This window comes from Halichoeres trimaculatus, unplaced genomic scaffold (genome assembly GCF_033239565.1).
Source record: "Halichoeres trimaculatus isolate MK-OKI-2021-1 unplaced genomic scaffold, fHalTri1.1 fHalTri1_scaffold_6, whole genome shotgun sequence".
NCBI classification, from domain to species: Eukaryota; Metazoa; Chordata; class Actinopteri; order Labriformes; family Labridae; genus Halichoeres; species Halichoeres trimaculatus.
The window spans coordinates 25,526,826-25,546,244 of NW_027437184.1; the positions used below are offsets into that span (position 1 = coordinate 25,526,826).

Here is a 19,419-nt window from a genome sequence, read left to right on the forward strand (position 1 = left end):
ATAATGATTCACACTCTACATGAAAAAGCTGATGGTGGCAATAAGCAAAGTAAACACAAACTGAAAATTCCATCTCTGAGTTTTACCTTTAACTAAATATGGCTGTACACACTACAAACTTAGCTTACTGTCAAGTCGGATTGCTACTATGCGAGCTCTGCTTGATCAGACTGACCACAGGAAATCATACATAGCTATTCGTATCTCAATGGAAAGATTAATATAAAAAAATGTTTGCTTAGTAACTTTGAGTCAACAGTATCTTCACTCTAATTCTGGTTTATGGACTAAGCTTGAGACCCTGTATAGTGTGGAAACAAGCTAGCTCGGTAGCACATTTAGCTAAAAATAGAATCAAATTAAGAAAACAACAGGCAAGAGCAGTGTTAAGTGTTTATTGTTTACAGATGCACAAACATCAAAGACTTAGAGGAAACGTGACATAGTGCCATAGCTAGCACTAGCACACACTGCTTAGCTAGCGTTCACTTATCACATAGCTACTGTGAACTTATGAACTTACAGGATCTAACTTGATGGATTAATTAGACTTGGAAACATGGCTTCTAGTAAGTCTTATTAGTATTTTGTGTCCAAGCCACCCACCATCATTTTTGGGCCACCAGATTCATTCATGGTTTAGTTTAGCCCCACTGAAAATGCTGAGTAATGTATCACACTGGCTCAAGTGCTGCAATAACACAAGTGGCATACAGGCCAAATGTGAAAGGAGCAACAGTAGAGAGTCCATATAACCTGCTGAAGCTGGTAACTGTTGTTTTGTTTTCTGGATGAGGAGATTTGTGCTATGGGTTGGGTGAGATGTTACATGTTTGACTTCAAGCTTCAAGCTGACCATTTTCTGAATGTATCCTCACACTCACATACAGTTTTTAGGTCTTTCACTTGTTGCAGTTGAATGTAGTGGTTGGAGAGTTAAAGGCAGAAGTTGGTGTTTATTATCAGCTGACTCAGACCGCAACAACACTTGTTGAGATGATTGAGACGGCTGTTGACATTTATCTTTGAGGTTCCAGTGCTTACATGAAGGCAAACTTCAGATAAGTTTAGTGCTTATTTGACGATGAATTCTGCAGTAATACTCAGAGCACACTGCCCGTCTTTCTCTGCTCCTGAATGTCTCTTCCTCATGGTGACTCTTCAAATATCAGCCTCAGGTAGACCTTTAGGGAAAAGGTTTTCACCGTCACCTCTATTAAAGAGACTTGGCCAGGCCTTAAAGCTTTAATAGCTTTCCCAGCAGGAGATGTTCTCGAGAACTGACTTTCCTTTCACCCTGAACACAAAGTTGTTCTCTATCAGTGCTACAGGACGTCATTTCCAGCCAGCCTCTGTCACTCCTTACCTTCTGCGTGGTTCTCAAGAAAGCTATTTTTGTTATAACGCACCCCAGGGAGTTGATGAAACACCTTCTCTCACCAGAGTATTGTGGTTTTTAAACACCTGTGCTGAAAGACATCTCCAGTTCTGTTTTATCTTAAGGACCCCCTCTGCTCCAATCATCACTTTACTTCCTCCTACTTGCATTATTAAAACTGCTTTTGATTGTTACATGATAGTGTAAGTAGTGTATTCTGCACCAAGACAACAGAGCTGGCAAAAGTTGTTGACTTGTTATCTAAAAGGAAAGAAGAGTTAGAGTTTCAGGTCACATGAGCTCCTCGTGTCACATTTCTCATTTGGAAACCAAGCTACACTGAGGCCGCAGGTGCAGGGTTAAAGGTGTAGACCGTATCATACCTAGAAGGAGATCACTTTAAGTGGGTGTTTAGATGGAGAGCAGGAGAAGACACATCATTAGTAGTTTACCTCTAGATTGATGGCTGTTTCAGCCTTGAACATGAGACTCCCTCCACAGAGGTGAGCTTGTCCACTCACTAATGATAACTAGCTAAAGAGTGGATTGTGCTGCTTTTATGAGCCCAGCATCTGTCTGAACATCCAGTCCACATCCTGTAGCTGCTTCTCTCTGCCACTGAGGTTTGTTAAGTGGTCTGCCACACCAGGTGGGTTCACCAGACCATTCCATCCTCTTTGCTCTGCCCTGTCTGCTAAATCTGCATCATGCAGCTCCCTCCTTTCACAGGCCTCCTCAGCAGTGTGTTCCTTTGAGTCTTTACATCTTGTCATGATGTGTTGACAGGCATGTAACGCAGGTAGGTTTCTTGCCGAACCACTGCAAAAGATTCCTTAGTGGTGGTGGGAGCATGTTATATGAAGTAGGGATGCACGATATTGGATTTTTGCCGATATCCGATATGCCGATATATCGAAACCCCTTTTGGCCGATACCGATACTGATAATCACAAGTTTGTTTGTTTTTTTCACTGTAAAGAAAGCTAAGTCTATCCTGTACTGGAATTTATGTTACTCTTATTGTGACGGTCTCATTTGTTTAAGAAACACACATAAAACAAGACAAAAAAAACCATTTGATTTTACCATAAATAAGAAATGTATTATTTTTTCAAACTCAAGACATTCAGTATTGAAATACAGAAAAATAATTTCTTTAGATCACATGAGCTTTAAATGTACAATGCATTTTTAAACATAACCAAGTTGCATTTGATTATTTTAGATCTACTGTAACAACCTGGTGACAGACACAGAGCTCTGCAGTGCAAATAAATGAAGTGCTACATTTCATTTAAGGAGCTTATTTTTCAGATGGAAAATAATAATAATCCTAACTGAATAGCACCTTATGGGCTGTGACTATCGTCAGAAATTTTCACATCTGCCAATACCGATAAACGTGTTTTTAAGCTTTTATCAGCCGATACCGATATTGTGCCGATAATATCGTGCATCCCTAATATGAAGTTCTTATGATGCTTTCTAACATTGCCCAAAAGTTCAACAAAGTGATCTCTCCCTTTTTCACAGTAATTTCAGTCTGCCTGTTTGCAAAGAGAGACAGCTTTTGCAGTTCTGGCACTCTCCTCCTGTCTTTGCACTTTCTTGACCACAAAGCTTTTGTGCTCTGACATCGAGGTCTTGTGCCAGCTGCTTTGCTTGCTGGATTGATCACTCATGAATCCTAGAAAATAAAGCATTATTTAGTATTTGTGATGTGTATTCTATTCTGTTAAATGGTAACTCCTTACCCAAACACATCCATGACTGCTCTGACCTTTCCACATTTAAATCCCAGCTCAAAACTCATCATTTTAGAATTGCATTTAATTGTTGATGCTTGAATCGTGATGTTATTGTGTTTTCTTTTAATGCGTCTTTTTACATTTTGTAAAGTGTCTGAGTAAATTAAAAAGCACTTTATGGCAAATATTGTTATTATAATGATTAAATACTATTATTATTATTATTATCACTACTACTACTACTACTACTAATAATAATAATAATAATAACAATAATGGTTCTAATAATGATGATAATAATAATGAGAAGAAGAAGAGCAAGAAGAAGAAGAAGAAGAGAAGCACTGTAGTTTAGTCTCAAGATTCAAATTTACACTTTGTTATTCTCTGTGGTACTAACAGTCCTCTAATGACCCATATCAGAATCACCTTAAACCATTAATACTTGTTTTCTTTTTGTTTCTACCACATATCAAATATTTTATCAATTAATTTCACACAAGGCTAAATTAAAAAACACAATAAAGAAGAAGTCAAGTCAAGTCAAGACGAAGTTTTTTAGTCAGCAGTCTCAGAATCAAGTGCCTCTCACTTAGGTCATGTCCACGCGTTGGCAGGTGTCTGGGAAACTGCATATATTTTTATACATTTAAGCCTGTAGTCCACACCAAACCACAGTTTTACACCACTTTAAACGCTGTCTGTCTGAAAACTCTGTCCAAAATGAAGACTTTGAAAAGCTCCAGTTTCATGGTTTCGTGTAGTTTTGGTTCTCAAATGACATAGCTGAATGACGGGGGTTCATTCTGATTGGTTTGCACGGTTTTAAGCCTGAAAAACACTGCTCAATGGGCGTGGCATGCTTTGAGACGTACGTATTGGCGGATTTGCCCGCTGCATGTGGATGAGCTAGTATTTTTGAAAACGAATGAGGGGACGATGTTAGTTTTAGAAAAACCCTGCTATGTGCTTACAAGGCCTTGAAGGCTGAGGACCAGTCTGTATGTTTCTTACCAATTAGTGGCCTCACTTGGAAAACAGCCGGAGGGAGGGGAAAACACACAGAACTGTGAAAACATAACAATGGCAAAAGCTAAAATTTAGGCAAGTGTTTGTCTCATTTGTGTCAGAAATGTCTTAAAATGATGTTTGAATTCGTTGTGAAGTGAAAAAAAAAATTAAGCCAATGAGTTTAGAGAAAATTACTTTTTAAGTTTTTTAAAAGAAGAATATCGTCTTCAAAACAAGAAGCTCAACATTTAGATTTTTCTAATCCAGTTACCAGATTTTTTTAATATATATATATTTTTTTTAAGAAATTGAGATATCTAGGGTTTCCAGGTTGCAAGTTTAATCTATGATCAATATTTGGAAATGTTACAGATCAATTTTACATTACTTGTTAAAAAAAAAGATTTTTCCTGTGACAAAAATGAAACTTTTTTTTCACCCAGAGGACATTTTTTACTGGAACTCCATTCATAAACTTATGTTATCACATAGCTACAGAACAGAGGATCACAAATGATTGATACACTAAATATTAACACAAAAGGGAACTTTGCAGATGTGCCACCATTTAATGTAAACTTCAAAGTACTAAATTGGGAATTGCTGCAGCAGGAGAACTTAATAGTAAACTATTTTGGACTCTCTGAACTGGAAAAGCATGAACATGTCTACTCTGCTGTATGTCAGTCTGAAGTGTAACCAGGTCACAGTCAGTCCAGTGATAGATAACACATGCCCAGACTGCATTGATGTTTCTGGTCTGCAGCTTTGTCATTCTGTGAAATCTCTCTGAATTGACTTCCCAGCAGTCTGCTGGTTTTGTATTCACTGATGTGGTAATGTGTAAAAGTCCTCAAAGCTGTGCATTGCTCCTCCCAAAGAGAAATGCTAGTGAGGACCTCGTGCAGCCTCTGTCCAAGCATCTACACTGAGTGCAACACCTGGATAGAGATAATGTCTTATTATTGCATTAAGTCTGATACCATCCCCTGAGGGTTTTCATTTATAACTGTGAACTCTGTTGGCCTTTCCTTCCTTAAGAACCATGTCTTTCACAGCCTCCACACATTAGCTGACACTGTTGGATTATTCTGCTGCTCTGATGCGGTGAGGTGGGTGGATGTGAAAAACGGATTTAAATGCATCGCCTTTCCAGAGGCTACAGGACGGACATCATGAAATTTACTGGTGCTGTTTCCACTTAAATAATATATTTCAAGCTATATTTAAGCAGCGTGGAAACTATCTTGTGACGTTGCGTGCCAAGTGTGACAGGAAGGTGGTTTTAAAAAGACTCTGAGGTCTGAAGTATTAATAGTTGCACTTACACTGAATCAATACATTAGGTAATTTATTTGGCCCTGATGAGGAAGAGAGGAGAGCTTATGCCTCGACAGCACAGCTTTCACTTTGTTGCAGCGAGTAGCTCTCATGTGTCAGTGAGTGTGCGTGCTCTGCAGTATTGTGGCCTGGTGACACAGTTAACCTGACTCTGGATCTGGGCCAAGCAGCCGGTCAATACTCCTCAGTGTGAGTGTGAGTGCCTGTGTAACTTTTTGTTTCCAGTTTCTCAAAGTTTCTTTTTGTCTCTGAGGTTAAAATAAACAACAGTGATGAAACTTCTGGGAGTTTCTGTTTTCCACCTAAAGTAGTATCAGTATTCATATCACATTTCTAACAAACAGGTGACTCAGTTGTGTGACACAGTGGTGAGACCTCACCCTGACTTGAGGGGAAACTGTGAGTGTGTTTTATCGCTGAGATGGAAACAGCACCCTCATGTGGACAACTAGATAAATGATGATGAGACACTGAGTTTTTTTAATTTAACTTTTACTCATTTATCGTTAAAGCCTGTTTCTATCTATTTTTACCAGGGTGAGGAAGTTGTAGGGTTTTAAGTCAAAATCCCAGTGAAAAGATTTTATCAAACTCCATGTTAAATTTGTTTCTCATATTTGTCCCTTTCACTCAGTGCATGACAACAAAGTCTCCCCTCCAGAGGTTTTGCCTCCAATAATGGGGTGAGGAGAGCAGCAGCTTCAGTGATAGACCTGTGTATTAAATGAATACATCCAGGCGCTATGATTACTTACTGAAGCCTTAATTATACTTTTATTTATAGTTTAGAGTTGATCTTTATTTCATTCATATTATTGTATTTAAAGATTTATACATGCAATATACATATAAAGGAAAAAATCTGATGAATGAAGGGGTAGAAAGAAGAAAGATCTTATTGCATCTGCCCCTTCTTACACTAAATGTTAACTAGACACTTAACAAAACATACATAAAAGAACTAACACTATTTGGCCAGTATGTGTCATTAACCTTCTATTCTATCTTTCTATTAACCTTCTAAGGCATGACTCAGTACGTTCAGATGCAGCTTCAGAAATCAAACTATGAGCTTAGTCAGTGTGAGATCAGACTATTGTAATGTGAACAGCTTAGTTGAATTGAAATCAGACACCGCTCGATTGACACACCTAAATATTGCAATTGCTATCAGACTGTGGTTGTATTCAGCAGGACACGGAAGGTCTTGGTATGCGTTCAGCCAGGAAGAAGGAGTAGATGACCATGAAAAACAGGGTCGCTGTGCTCATACAGTCTATGGCTCAAACACAACAAACTAACACCATGACACATACTTACATAAAAACATACTCCACAGCTGCATCTATCTCATTTGGGTGAATCAAAACTAGATTGATTCACGCGCAGCTTTGTTTATCAAAAAGGGACACAGCACCACCTGTTGAAGCAGAGTGAGACGTCCTCAGCCAGAAGTCCGATTCTCTTTTCACGTCATGACAAGACTAGATCCCCTGCTGTGGCTTTATAATTGAGCCATGGCCTTAGTCGGACTACTGGGCGCGTGTAAACGTACCGACTGACTTTACTCAAGCTGTCTGTGAAGGAGCTAAAGACCTGTCTCTTGAATTCATACTAACTGGGTTGAAGCTGATTTGAGTTCAGCTTTTGCCGTTTGTTGAGAGGCTTCAGAACTCTGCATCAGAAATTAATGGGTGACATCATGGGGAGATTACGTTCATGTATTCATCTCTTTCTTCTCTTTTCTTTCGAACGCCTCTGAAAGACTCAGTCTGTCTCACCATATAAAGCTGAAATTAGCTGAATCTACTGCTCAAGAAAAATCAGTACGCATTTACAGTAAATCATCTTACAAACATCATAATGGGGATGCGTAAAGAGATGCATCTGGAACTTAAAACTGTTCTCCTGGAACTCTTCATTTTAACCCTGTCTAGCTTTACATCACACACTGAAAATCTTTACTCGAGCTTCTAAACCTGTGTTGGCAGAAACTGAACACTAGAGTGCACCAGTTCTTTATTTGGACGTCTTCTCTGCTCTCTCCATCCACCTTATTACTGAGGTGTCTGTGTGTGTGTGTGTGTGTGGCAGAGAATAATCTGATGGCGGGGTGCACACTTGTGTTTGTATTTGTTGACATAAACATCTGATCTTTGCTGGTTTACAAGATGCTAAAGGAGGAAAAACTCAAACAATGTGTCACATAAACAAACAGTAATGATGAGAAAGCAGAATAAATAACCCATGAGGTGTTTTTAAGTGTGTGAGCACTGTTGTGTGTGTGTTAGAGGGGCAGCTCTGCTTATCTGGTGTCTGTCCAATCACAGCATGAATCAGATGATTTCCACATTGACCTCAATAGATCAAAGTGAATTCAGCTGGCACAGGATGAATACTCTCTGTGTCTCTCATTCATAAACTCACTCACACAGTCCTGGCTCTCTTTGTCTCCTCTCTGTCTTTCTCCCTGACACAAACAGGCAGAGGGTTGTCTTTAAGGAAGCTCTGTCTCTTCATAAATCAGCGGCTGGTGTCACAGAGAAACAGCAGACAGGCGCTCACAGATATGTGCCGGTGGTCGGCTAGACGGGCTGTTCCACATAATTGGATGCCGAAGGAGTTAGGGGGGAGATTTAGGGCGCGCGAGGTGAAAGGAGCGCTCGCCTGCCAGAGCACAAGCTGTGATGCACACTCCACTTCCCACCCACCCACCCACACACACACACACACACACACACCACACTCAAGCTCTGTCAATCACGTAGAACATCTTTATTGTGAGAGCTCAATGATGGTGAAGTGATGTTAATTAAAGTCGTGTAAAGAATAATCTTAATCTTTTATCACACAAGGTTATTAAATTCATGCGTCTGTTTAATTACGACGTACTCAGAACACAAACAAAGCTTCATGTGCACCAGACTGTCGGTATTAAGTACAGACTCTGATCTCTAATTATATCAATCTACAGAGAACATTCTAGTAAATAAAACATCAGTCTGAGCATGAAAAGATTAGACTGGAAAAAGTTTGCTGACAAAGCAGTGACACAAGTCATTGATTATCAAAGACGAAACTGTCAATCTTCTTTTTTTCTGACGGTAAAACAGAAAAGCTCATTTAGGAGAAGGTGAAATTTACCTGGTCCTATTCTCCTCATCTTAACTCAACATCAGCAGCAGTGTTGACGTTATTGCAAGTTAGACACTACAAAACCTAGAATCTATTTTTTTTCTAAGTAGTGGCTTTTTCAGGGATCACTGTGAGAAATCGAAACTTAAGTACCAGCATGAGGGGATCTGTTTACACCATGTTTCACTCAGGGATATTATTGGCTCAGGAGAGACCATAGAATAAGGTGTTGATCAAAAGGTCTACATTATTGAAACTGTAGTTTTGAGATTCCAAAAACCTTGCATAATCTACAAGGCTAAGAATTCAGTCACATATGCTCATACTATCCACGTTAAAGGGTTGATATGAGCCGCCTTCACCTGACAAGTCCAGAAAAATGTCTAATATCAAGATATTTAAAGGTAGGGTCTGCAGGAATTTTCATTAAACAACATTCAACAACATTCAAACTGGGCTCCTCCTCCTTGGATCAGTGCCAGTGGCAGCCCACACCCACAGCCTATGACCGTGACTATATGAACACACTCACTAGCCCAGCAACCACTTGCAGCTCCACAATTCTTAATGAGAGAAGCTTCACCCTGTTAAGTAAAAAGCTTTATCTGTTTGGTTTTTCCTTTCACTTTGATTGTTTTTCTTCCTCCCTGCTACGTTTACTATCGTAACTGCTCAGGTTAGCTTCTTCTACTCTCTACTAACAACACACAAAATAACTTTCCCACTGGACATGCTGTAATTAGCTGGTGTGACCACGCCTACTCTCCACCCATTAACATCCGGATACAACTAAAACACCAACATACAGGCTGAGGAGGGGGTTGAGGCAGACACAGACACTGACACACATGTGTAGAAGCCTGTAGGAGACAAGGAAGCAGGATTATTCCTGTGAAAGTTGACATTTTATTTTTGGGGAAAATCCTTAAGACTCTATCTTTAAGGCAAAAGTGATGCCTTAATCACTTTTAATTTGTAAGCAAGTTCACAGAGTTTGTATTTTTTAAAGGTCATTTTGTTTGTCTTTATATTTGATGCTGGAGCAGGATTATCACAAAGACATACTATTAACTTAGAGAATAGTTTCAAATAGAGAAACTACAACCAAGGCTTTAAAAGAGCAAACAAGATGAACAGGATTCAGTGTTTATTTATTGGAATCCTGGATCCCAAATCATGACACGAGGCTGTGATGAGTAACATTAAACCAGTGTATTATCACTTTTTGTCAGCTGATTTAAAAACCCTGGGGGGGTGCACACATTAGGACAGCCCCAACCATTCGTTTAATTTACAACCCAATGATCACACACACCAGACGACTGCATGAGATTGCTAGACCACACACACTTCACGGCTGAGGTAACGATTCCACAAATGTGAGATGTCTCTAAATCTCACGTGATCGTGTTGATGTGTTCATACTCGGCTTGCTGTTCGTGTTGTCCATCTGCATTTTTTTCTGCAGCAGAAACAAGCTGGGTTTTGATTTTAATACTCAAATTGACTCCAGGAATTTCCCTCTCATGTTGGTGAACACGTTTTCAGCAGCTTTTTGATGAAGGTTCTTGGTCAGCTCCTCTTGCATTGTGCCCAGACGCACACAGTGTCAGAATTAAGAGAGACTCAGAGGAGTAACTGAATCTGGTTGTTTGACTCTATCACAATAAAACAAGATTTACTTAAGAGGGAAAAGCTCCAGTGGCAAACTATTACAACCTATTTGTGTAGTGTGATAAAAACAAAACCACTGGGGCCTCTCACATCAGTCCCCTGAAGGAGGAAAAAGACGAGCAGACAATCACAAACAATAGAAAGAAATGCCCCAGATGATTCCAGGCATTCCCTTTTAACAAGCAGACGGTCATCATGAGTGCACTCCAGGCTTTTTAATAATGCATAGTCATCACTCGTCCCTGCTGCCATCTCCACACATCCCCGAACAAAGGGAGGAGTCTGAAAACACACAGCTAGAGTTATCACTAGCATAAGGAGGGCAACGCAGAAACTACAGGCATAGTTCAACAAACAAAAATAACTTTGGCCGATACTTTAATTTCAACCATTAACACAAATGAGGTTTCTAACTTCCCTGTCTGTACTTAGTGCTACTTTGATGTGACAGTTGTCTCTTTTGTGTTAGCAATATTGTTACCATGATTTACACTTCAAGTTAAGGGTGGAAGGAACGTGTGTTAACAAGCAAAGATGACAGGAGACAGAGTTTGATTGAAGAAGTAGAGATAAAGTGATGGCTTGTGGTGCTAGCTCTGCTAACGTTAGCCACACTCTGCAGACACAGACTCCTTGGTTTACTGTGTCTGTAAGATGATGATTGTTTTATCTTTAGCCTAGCTTGGTAGTCATGACTGAGGTTTATTTTCAAAAAACTATGAAACAACCCACATCTGAACAGTTCAAAGTGGGATGTGTTTCTACTACAAAGTGTCCCCCAAGTTTTTTGAAGGAAGAAAATATTTTTTTTGGCCAAATACTGACCTGTGATATCACCAACAGTTATATTTTATGATTCCTCCAGTGTGTCTGTGTCTCTTCCTCTCTTCTCTTTGCCAGGACTAATTTCATTTAACCTAAATAATTTGTATTTCTGTGAACTCTGTTTCGCTCCAGCGCTTCATTAGGCTTTTTGAAGCCACTCATCCAGAAACACAGCTGTGTGTGTGCATGTGTGTGTGCGTCTGTGTGCGTGCACTCATACACACACACTCTGAAAACCCTGGAAGTGGGGGTTTGTGCCAAAGCAGGTTGGTAAAAAGGGCAGATAAGGCTTTTAACGTCTCCAGTTAACTTATTCTTCTGAACCAACGGGCTGGCACCAGATACACATCAGCGTACCCACTGCGCTCCTCTACGGGTGTCCCCTGAGAGATGGAGCGGGGTGGTGACTGGAAAATTAGTTCAATCAACAGACCACCCCTCACACCCCAATTACCCTCCAGGCCTGGGGTTAAAATTGAAATGTTGGGGTGGAGGTGGGAGGGTGGGACAGGGGTATCTGGGTAGAATAGTGGGGCTGGAGGGGTGGGGTGGCACTTTGATTGGCTGGTGGACTGCTGAGCTGCCTAATTACACACAGAATACACACACATACACGTGTAGACACATGCACACACACTTGGCTGGTGTTGGCAGTCCCCCTCCAGCCTAAATGACAGGAAATCTCCATTTCTTCACAGTCCAATACCTTGCAACAGTTTTGTGCATTTCAAGAATGTAAATCTCTTTTTCTTTCCCAGAAAACCTGGGCTGCACTTACGGCCAAACTGATTTACTGAATTATTTTTTTAACACCCAGAGTTTAACTCTGTTTACAATGAAAAAAATCAATGATGGTTTTATCTTGTTTGAGTTTTTAGCCCATGGACTTGTAAAGAACATCAAGATAAGCCTCATTAAAAAGTCTTTCAGGAGAAATGTTGTAGTAGATAAAAGGCTTCCTGCAGGGGACGTCTAAATCTGTTTTTGTAAATCCTTTAGAGGCCTTCAGGCTTCATGCAGAACAGTGTGCTGCTCACAGCGGGATGACATGCATGATCAAAAGACAGTATTGATTTCTGTCTTTTCTATTGTAGTCTGAATTTCCTGCTTTACTGGGTCGCCTTTTGTCCCTCTGATTGTGGTCTGTGTTACGCCAACACTTAATTAACACGCACCAGTGATGACAGGCGTGTGTTTTCCAGGTAACAAAAACTGTAATATACCTACCCACAAATAATAAAATAGAATAAATTGTGTTTTATTAATTCAGGAGGGAAATTCAGATTCACAGCAGCAATATAAGACAGTGTCCAAAAAAATCCAGGAATTGATACAGAAAATAATATGATGAGCGTCAACTAGAAAAAAAATTCCATCAGAGACGACAGCTTGGTCATCATTCTCCAGTCAGCCTCCACCTTCACAGGGTCCAGGACGATGTAAGACAATATAAGATGTCACAAGAGATATTAAACCACTGTACTAAATGAAATAATTTAGAATTCATCAGACTTTATATGTATATCACTTGTCATACAACACATTGGTTGTGGCACAAAGTACTAAATATTCACACAAATTAATGTTGATAAAACATAAAAATAAGTCCCCTAAGTCTCTCCCCTCTCCCCTCCCAACAAGTAAAACAGTTTAAGACATCTTTCTATATGAAATAAAGATAAAAATAAAAACAAGATCTGAGCTGAGGAAAGACTATCATGAGGTCTTAATAACAAAATGTGACTAAAATAAGGTGTGGAAAAATTAAAAAACAAAAAGTTAAAGCAAACAAAATTAAAGTAATAAATAAGAAAATAATGCAAAAAAATAATGCATAAAAAACAACGGGCATAAAATTAAGGTTGTAAAAATAAGTTACAAAACAGAAACAATTTAAAAACCTCCATATAAAATGAATAAATAAATAAATAAATAGTATATATGAATATAAAATTAAGACAGTATGTTTGTAAAAAGCACTTATCTGATATATGAAAATATTTTTTTTTTCTAGACACTTTTTTTCCAAATGATTTTAAGCTTCTTCTGAGAAGTGCTTTAAATTGGTGATGTGTAATGTATAACTGTACAAAAACATCTCTAATCAGGAACTTCAGGAACATCCGTGGGGAACATTTCTAATCTGCTTTTTATGTTTCTTGGACAGATTTCTCTTCTGGGATCCATAAAGGATTTCTGATTCTGATTATAGCACATTAATTTTAAGCACCAACTATAAAATGTTTGCCATGATAATTAAAGAAATACTTTGTATTTGTAGCTACTTTTGAAAAATCTCATTCAGTAATAGTTTGCTGTTCTCATAGGGCTATGAGCAGCTTCCACTAACACACACACACAGCCACAAGAGGAGAGAGACCACAGAGGCTGGTTCTCAACTCCACCTGATCTGACCTGCTCTTTTCCCAGAAAATGAAAAAAAAACACATCCATGCAAAGACATTAAAAATCATGACTGCCTGAAGTCTTGATCTTATCCATTTCACCAATTCAGCTGCTTGGCTTTTATGCCTTTACACACACACACACACACACAAACACACACACAGACACACACACACACACTAGATGACTGTTGCTGAGTGGTGACCTTTACGGAGAGTGAGCCATCACTGATGTCTTGAGCTTTGTTGTAGTGTTTACAAAGAGCCAGACGCTCTCCCCCACCAGACCAATCCTTCAGCTGCTTCTACCTGATACAACCCTGTAACATTCCTGGTTAGCTGTGTGTGTGTGTTTTTTTCCCGTGTGTGTGTGTTTGTATTTGTTGAAGGGATGCGGAGACAGTTAGTAATGGCCCTTTTTACCACACAGCGTGCCAACCTATTAATATTTGATAAATGTACGTTTGAGACGCTCCAGGAAGACTAACATGCTGCTTTGTGTTTTTGCATATATGATAACATACTATGCACCTGTGCACAGAGAGCATGGCATGTGTGTGTGTGTGTGTGTTTTCTTTGTTTGCCTCTGCCCCTTGAATGATAAAGCTTTTAGGAGGGGGGAGGTTGGTGGGCTGATCTCTGGCAGACAGGTACCTGAACACACACAAACTCACACACATGGGAAGAGATATGGTGTGTGTGTTTGTGAATATGTGTGTGTGTGTGTGTGTGTGTGTGTGTGTGTGTGTGTGTGTGTGTGTGTGTGTTTGAGAGACAGCAGCCCCATACTGTCCCAGATTTAAGACAAAGGATGTGTAAGTCTGAACAGAGGTGAATGTATTTTTGATGAAGTACCCTCATCAACGTCGAGTTTTCATCTGTCTGCTGCTTTTCCCTTTACATTAAGCCGTGTGTGTGTGTGTGTGTGTGTGTGTGTGTGTGTGTGTGTGTGTGTGTGTGTGTGTGTGTGTGTGTGTGTGTGTGTGTGTGTGTGTGTGTGTGTGTGTGTGTGTGTGTGTGTGTGTGTGTGTGTGAAAGAGAGTAAGTGTGTGTGTATGTTCTCTAAACCTTGACTTATTGCATGTTTTTGTCATGCCACTCTGATTTCCTGGCTTCGTAATGACACATTTATATTCATTAATAACCCTGACATACATTAACACACACAGGCTTACATTAAATGCCTCCATCCACCAATCCACACACACACACACACACACGCACACACACATACACATGACCCCTGGCTAGACAAGCTCTAGGGCTGCCATGTTATTGTGTGTGTATCTGTTCTTCTGTGTGTGTGTGTGTGTGTGTGTGTGTGTGTGTGTGTGTGTGTGTGTGTGTGTGTGTGTGTGTGTGTGTGTGTGTGTGTGTGTGTGTGTGTGTGTGTGTGTGTTTCCTCCAGCTGGCACATTAGGGCTCTGTAGCCAGACAAAGAGCGCTGCTCGGGGCCCAGTGCTCAGCCTGTGGAGGGTGGAGGTGGTGGTGAAGCAGAGAGAGAAGGAGGGAGGGTGTGTGCGTGTGTGTGTGTGTGTGTGTGTGTGTGGGTGTGGGGGATTCCTCCTCCTGTCAGCCTTTGTGCCCTAATTGAAGTTTTTCTGCCTCTCAGTCCTCCCATCTTTCCTACCCCATGCTGGTTGGCGGCAGGAGGGGGGAGGTGGGGGACCTGACAGGGGTTTGAGGGGAGGAGGGTCTCGTATCAGGCTTTGTTGCCCCTGGCATCATTCTCGCCTGTAATTTTCTAACAATGTAGCACAATTTCATAAACATGCTGATAAAGAGAGAGGGTGATGTGGTGTGATGCTGGCATCTTTATCTCAGATAATAGGACTCAACAGGAGAGCAAATGTGCTAAATGAGCTAATGTGTCTCCTCGAAACTGGCAGAGAGGAGTCATCAAAGATAATTCCAATTATTTTTTATTGCAATTAGATTTCAAAAATGTGTAATTTTTATCGTTTGAATCAGGGATGTCAACTTAACTATGGTAAGTTGTCACACTTGTCCTAATCCTGCAGTTACTGCCATATGCTTTGATGATTTACTACCCAGATGTAAACAAGCACAGCTGTGATCTTGGATTGCAGAACAGTTATCCAGTGGACCTTTTCTATGGAATTACATGTGTTAGCTTGCTTGCTCAATCAGAGCAATGTGTATCCAGAGAAGGCAGGCAGCTCAGCTAACTTTAGCTACACTTAAACCAATCCACCATTGTTTACTTGTAGACTTTGTAATCCAGCGTTGAGTTGTGTTGGGTTAGTTGTGCTAAATTTAGAGGGTATTTTTAGGTTGAATATTATGAATTAGGGTTGGAATAATGAAAAACGAATGTCTTAAATAGGAAAAAATCATCTGAACAGTCGGCTTTGTGTGTTTTCTCTTTTCAACCAGTAATTTTTGGCAGCTGATTCAGTTTCAGCTTAGTCCAACCGCCGTGACACTGTGGCCACACATTCTCCTGCTCATGTCTGTGTCTCTCTTTCATGTCCTTCCAACATGCCTGTGAGAGTGTGTGAGTGTGTGAGTGTAGATGGGGTGGGGGTGGCTAGTGGCCACAGGAACAGAGAACCGGACTGGCTTTAAACATGGCATCTGAACCCACCAGTCCCTCTGTGGCTGAATGGCTGACTCTGTTCAAAAACACAGCAGCTCCTTGTCCCTGTGTGCGGCAGCCAAGCGGCAGTGATCACGAGCTGATTGATCATGGTGTGTATTTCACACAGTAGAATCTGCAAAAAAAACCACACACACACACAAGCATACACACACAAAGAAAGAAGGCTAGTTCCTGTTTTACCCTTAGATTCTTTTTGTACTTACATCAAATACAGCTATGATTCTGTTCTTATGATGTTTACAGATAGCTCCTCTATGAGGAAGCCGGTTACTCTGCAATATGTTTGATTTTACAGCTGCTCTCGCTTTCAACAACATGCTAAAATTAATTTTAGCATACGAGATCAGTAGTTCTGGGAGGAGTTTTGAGCTGGCAACAAAACAAACTAATGCTGCATTTAAATGACCTACAAAAGCAAAAAAAGACATACTGACAAAATGTATTATTACATTTTGTAATTTTTAATGTTTATCACTGAGTTACTGATGATGTGTCAGGCAAGCATCCAGAAGAAAAAGCCCAAGGTTCAGAAATAATGATAAACACAGCTGTTAAAGCAACCAGGATAAGCCATAATTTTCTTTTTTTTTATTTGTAAAACTGTCTCGCACAAGACAAGATTATCAAAGGGACAAGTTGTGCCACCTGGCCACAGGGGGCGCCAGAATCAACACAAATCGAAAGTTAATTCTTGTAAAAACTCAATGCACAGTTTGACAAAGCCAACTGACAAATACTGTCTGACTGCCCTGTGCTACTTAACATGTACATACTTGATTTTAATAATCCAGAATTTTATTATGTGTTTTCTTTTAATACAAATGTAATAGACACATTGCCAAAGCAACAATCAAACCAATATCAAAGAAGGGGATATTGTGGGTTTTTTTTAGTCTTTATTTTTGTCCCTCTGGTATGCCTGGAAAAGCTTAACATGATTTGCAGTTTAAAAGATCTGCATTTTTCTCACACTGCTGTTTTAGAAAGTCCTCTTTTCAGCCTCCGTCTGAATCACTTCATTTTAGCTGCCGTCTCTTTAAGGCTTTCTGCTCCACAAACCCCCTTCCCTCTGATTGGCCAGCCATCTGGAGACCTGTTAGTTAGACCTTAATGTTTGAGGTCAGCACAGAAATCCTTATGCATGACCTCATTATTTATGGAAGTTTCCTGAAGATCTTGCACTATTTTTTTTAAGTGGACCATTTAGATCAGTTAAAAGACCGATTCAGGGATTTTTACAATGAAGCAGTTTGAAAGTCTACAAAGGCTTAGTGTGGACATCCAGCATTTTTCTACCTTATATCAGGGTTAGGATGGGAAAACACAATACCCTCTCTTTAACTGTGCTGATTACCTCCGCCAAGGAGGTCATGTTTTTGGGAGAGTTTGTCTGTTTGTCTGTGAACAACATAACTCAACAAGTAACAAATTGATATTGATGAAATTTTTAGGAAATGTTCAAAATGGGATAAGGAAGAAGTGATTAGATTTTGGAGGTGATCTGGATCACCGTCTGGATCCAAGTTTTTTTTTAAAGGATTCTTTATCATTGTGAGATAGGGCCGTTTTCACCATATGTGTGTATAACTCCACTATAAATGGTCGGATTGCTTTACAAAACAATACAAGACAAGGTCACCATAATTTCTGACAGATGTAAAAGTAAGATCCAGATCCTGCCAATATTCTGGAAACCAAGATCTGGATTAAGAAATATGTACTTGGTCATCATAATTTTCAACGCTGTCAGGAAACAAATTTTAGTACAAACCTGCAACTAACACCAAATTGTAGCAGACAGTCTGCTGAAAGGGAGTATAACATTAAAGTAAGACTAAAGTGTTGGTGACAATCACAATGTGCTTGGTGGAGGTCTGCGCTCTCTGAGTGCTTTTATAGTTTTATTCTTCCTTCTTCTTTATTCCCATTTCTGATGTGTTGAAATTAACAAAAGCCAACAGCTTGAATAGTATTAAACAGAAATGAGAAAAAAAAGAAAAAGACAGGCAGCAGTTTGAGACAGAGATGGGGACTGTCAGTTTAAGGGAGGGTTATTTCAGGATACAGGGGCTGCTCTCTGCTCTGCTACATGGGAACAGAGTTTCTCACCTGCAGCAGAGACACAGAGAGATGGAGAGAAAGCAGCCTGTGATTCAGCTTAAAGAGAACAGAGCAAAGAGATGGAGACTCTGGCAGTGATTTCACATCTGACATAAGCCTGGCTGTACACAGTCATGATGCAGCGCTTCAAAATTCCTGCTCCTGAGCAGAGAGAGGAAGGCAGAGAGAGGATGATGAGCCATTTGCGCAGAATCAAGACAGAGAGGAGGGGTGGATGAGAGGGAGGGAGTGCTTCTCCCTTCCCCTAGCAACGGTCGGCGGTGGTCGTCTCCAGCCTGTTGTTTTCTCTGGCTCACACACACACGCTCTCTGTCACACTCCTCATCGGACTGGTTCGCCTGCCTGTTGGACCCCGCGGTGTCTTTTGACATTTTTTACAAATGATTCTCAACGCCTCTTCCTGGGAGATGAAAGCTTTTTTTCGAGGATAAGGGAAGAGAAAAGGAGGTTGACGCGAGGAAAGACAGAGAGAAAGGGACGTTTGAAGACATCAGAAAGAAGTGAGTGAGACGAGTGTGGGAGAGGAACGGAGGATGGAGCCCCTCAGTGCTCGTGGCCTGCCCCGGCTCTCCTGGATCGACACCCTTTACAGCAGTACGTACCACTCCATCCGTCCATCCATCCATCCTCCTGTGTGTTTACTCTCCTCCACACATCCCTTCCTATTTACCTCTTTCCATCTCTACCCAGCTCCCCCTCCTTCCTCCTCAGTCTCATGCGCTGCCTGTTTGCGTTACGAGCGGAGCTTCATGCCCACAGAGGACACTTTGCATTTTCTCTGGACTTCCAATTAGTGTGCATCACAGTGGCTGTCCATAACAAGACGGTCACCCCCCTCTTCCCCCTCCTCCCTTCTTCACTTCCCTTAATGCTAACAACTCATGTCTGCTGTTATTGAGTCTTATTAGTTGCTCGCAGGGGGAAGCCTGGAAAAATGTATTGTGGTAGAGAGTGTGAGTCATTCCTGCATCCTGGAGGCAGAACTTTATGTTCCTACCTATCGAGGACACAAGCTGTGTGATGTTGAATTTTTAATCTGCTCTTTATTGTGGTGTTCATGTTGCGCTGGAGACTCAGCCTGACACGTCTCACTGTACGGAGAGTCAGCGCTTCTGTGTCAACAACAACAAACCAGAAACATTTCTCCCAAATTTTCCT

At 40.5% G+C, this 19,419-nt stretch overlaps 1 protein-coding gene across 2 annotated transcripts in view; it reads left to right on the forward strand.

Moving 5' to 3' along the window:
- The window catches only part of abr (ABR activator of RhoGEF and GTPase), a 207,245-nt gene that overhangs the window by 18,864 nt on the left and 168,962 nt on the right, over positions 1–19,419 (forward strand). The window contains exon 1 of one of the 2 annotated variants that reach the window (XM_074671741.1): positions 18,460–18,855. The exons of the other annotated variant lie outside the window; for it this stretch is intronic. Coding sequence (XP_074527842.1) covers positions 18,795–18,855 — 61 coding nt within the window. The 5' untranslated portion in view covers positions 18,460–18,794. Of the gene's footprint in view, positions 1–18,459; positions 18,856–19,419 lie in introns of those variants that run through there. 2 annotated transcript variants of the gene reach the window in all.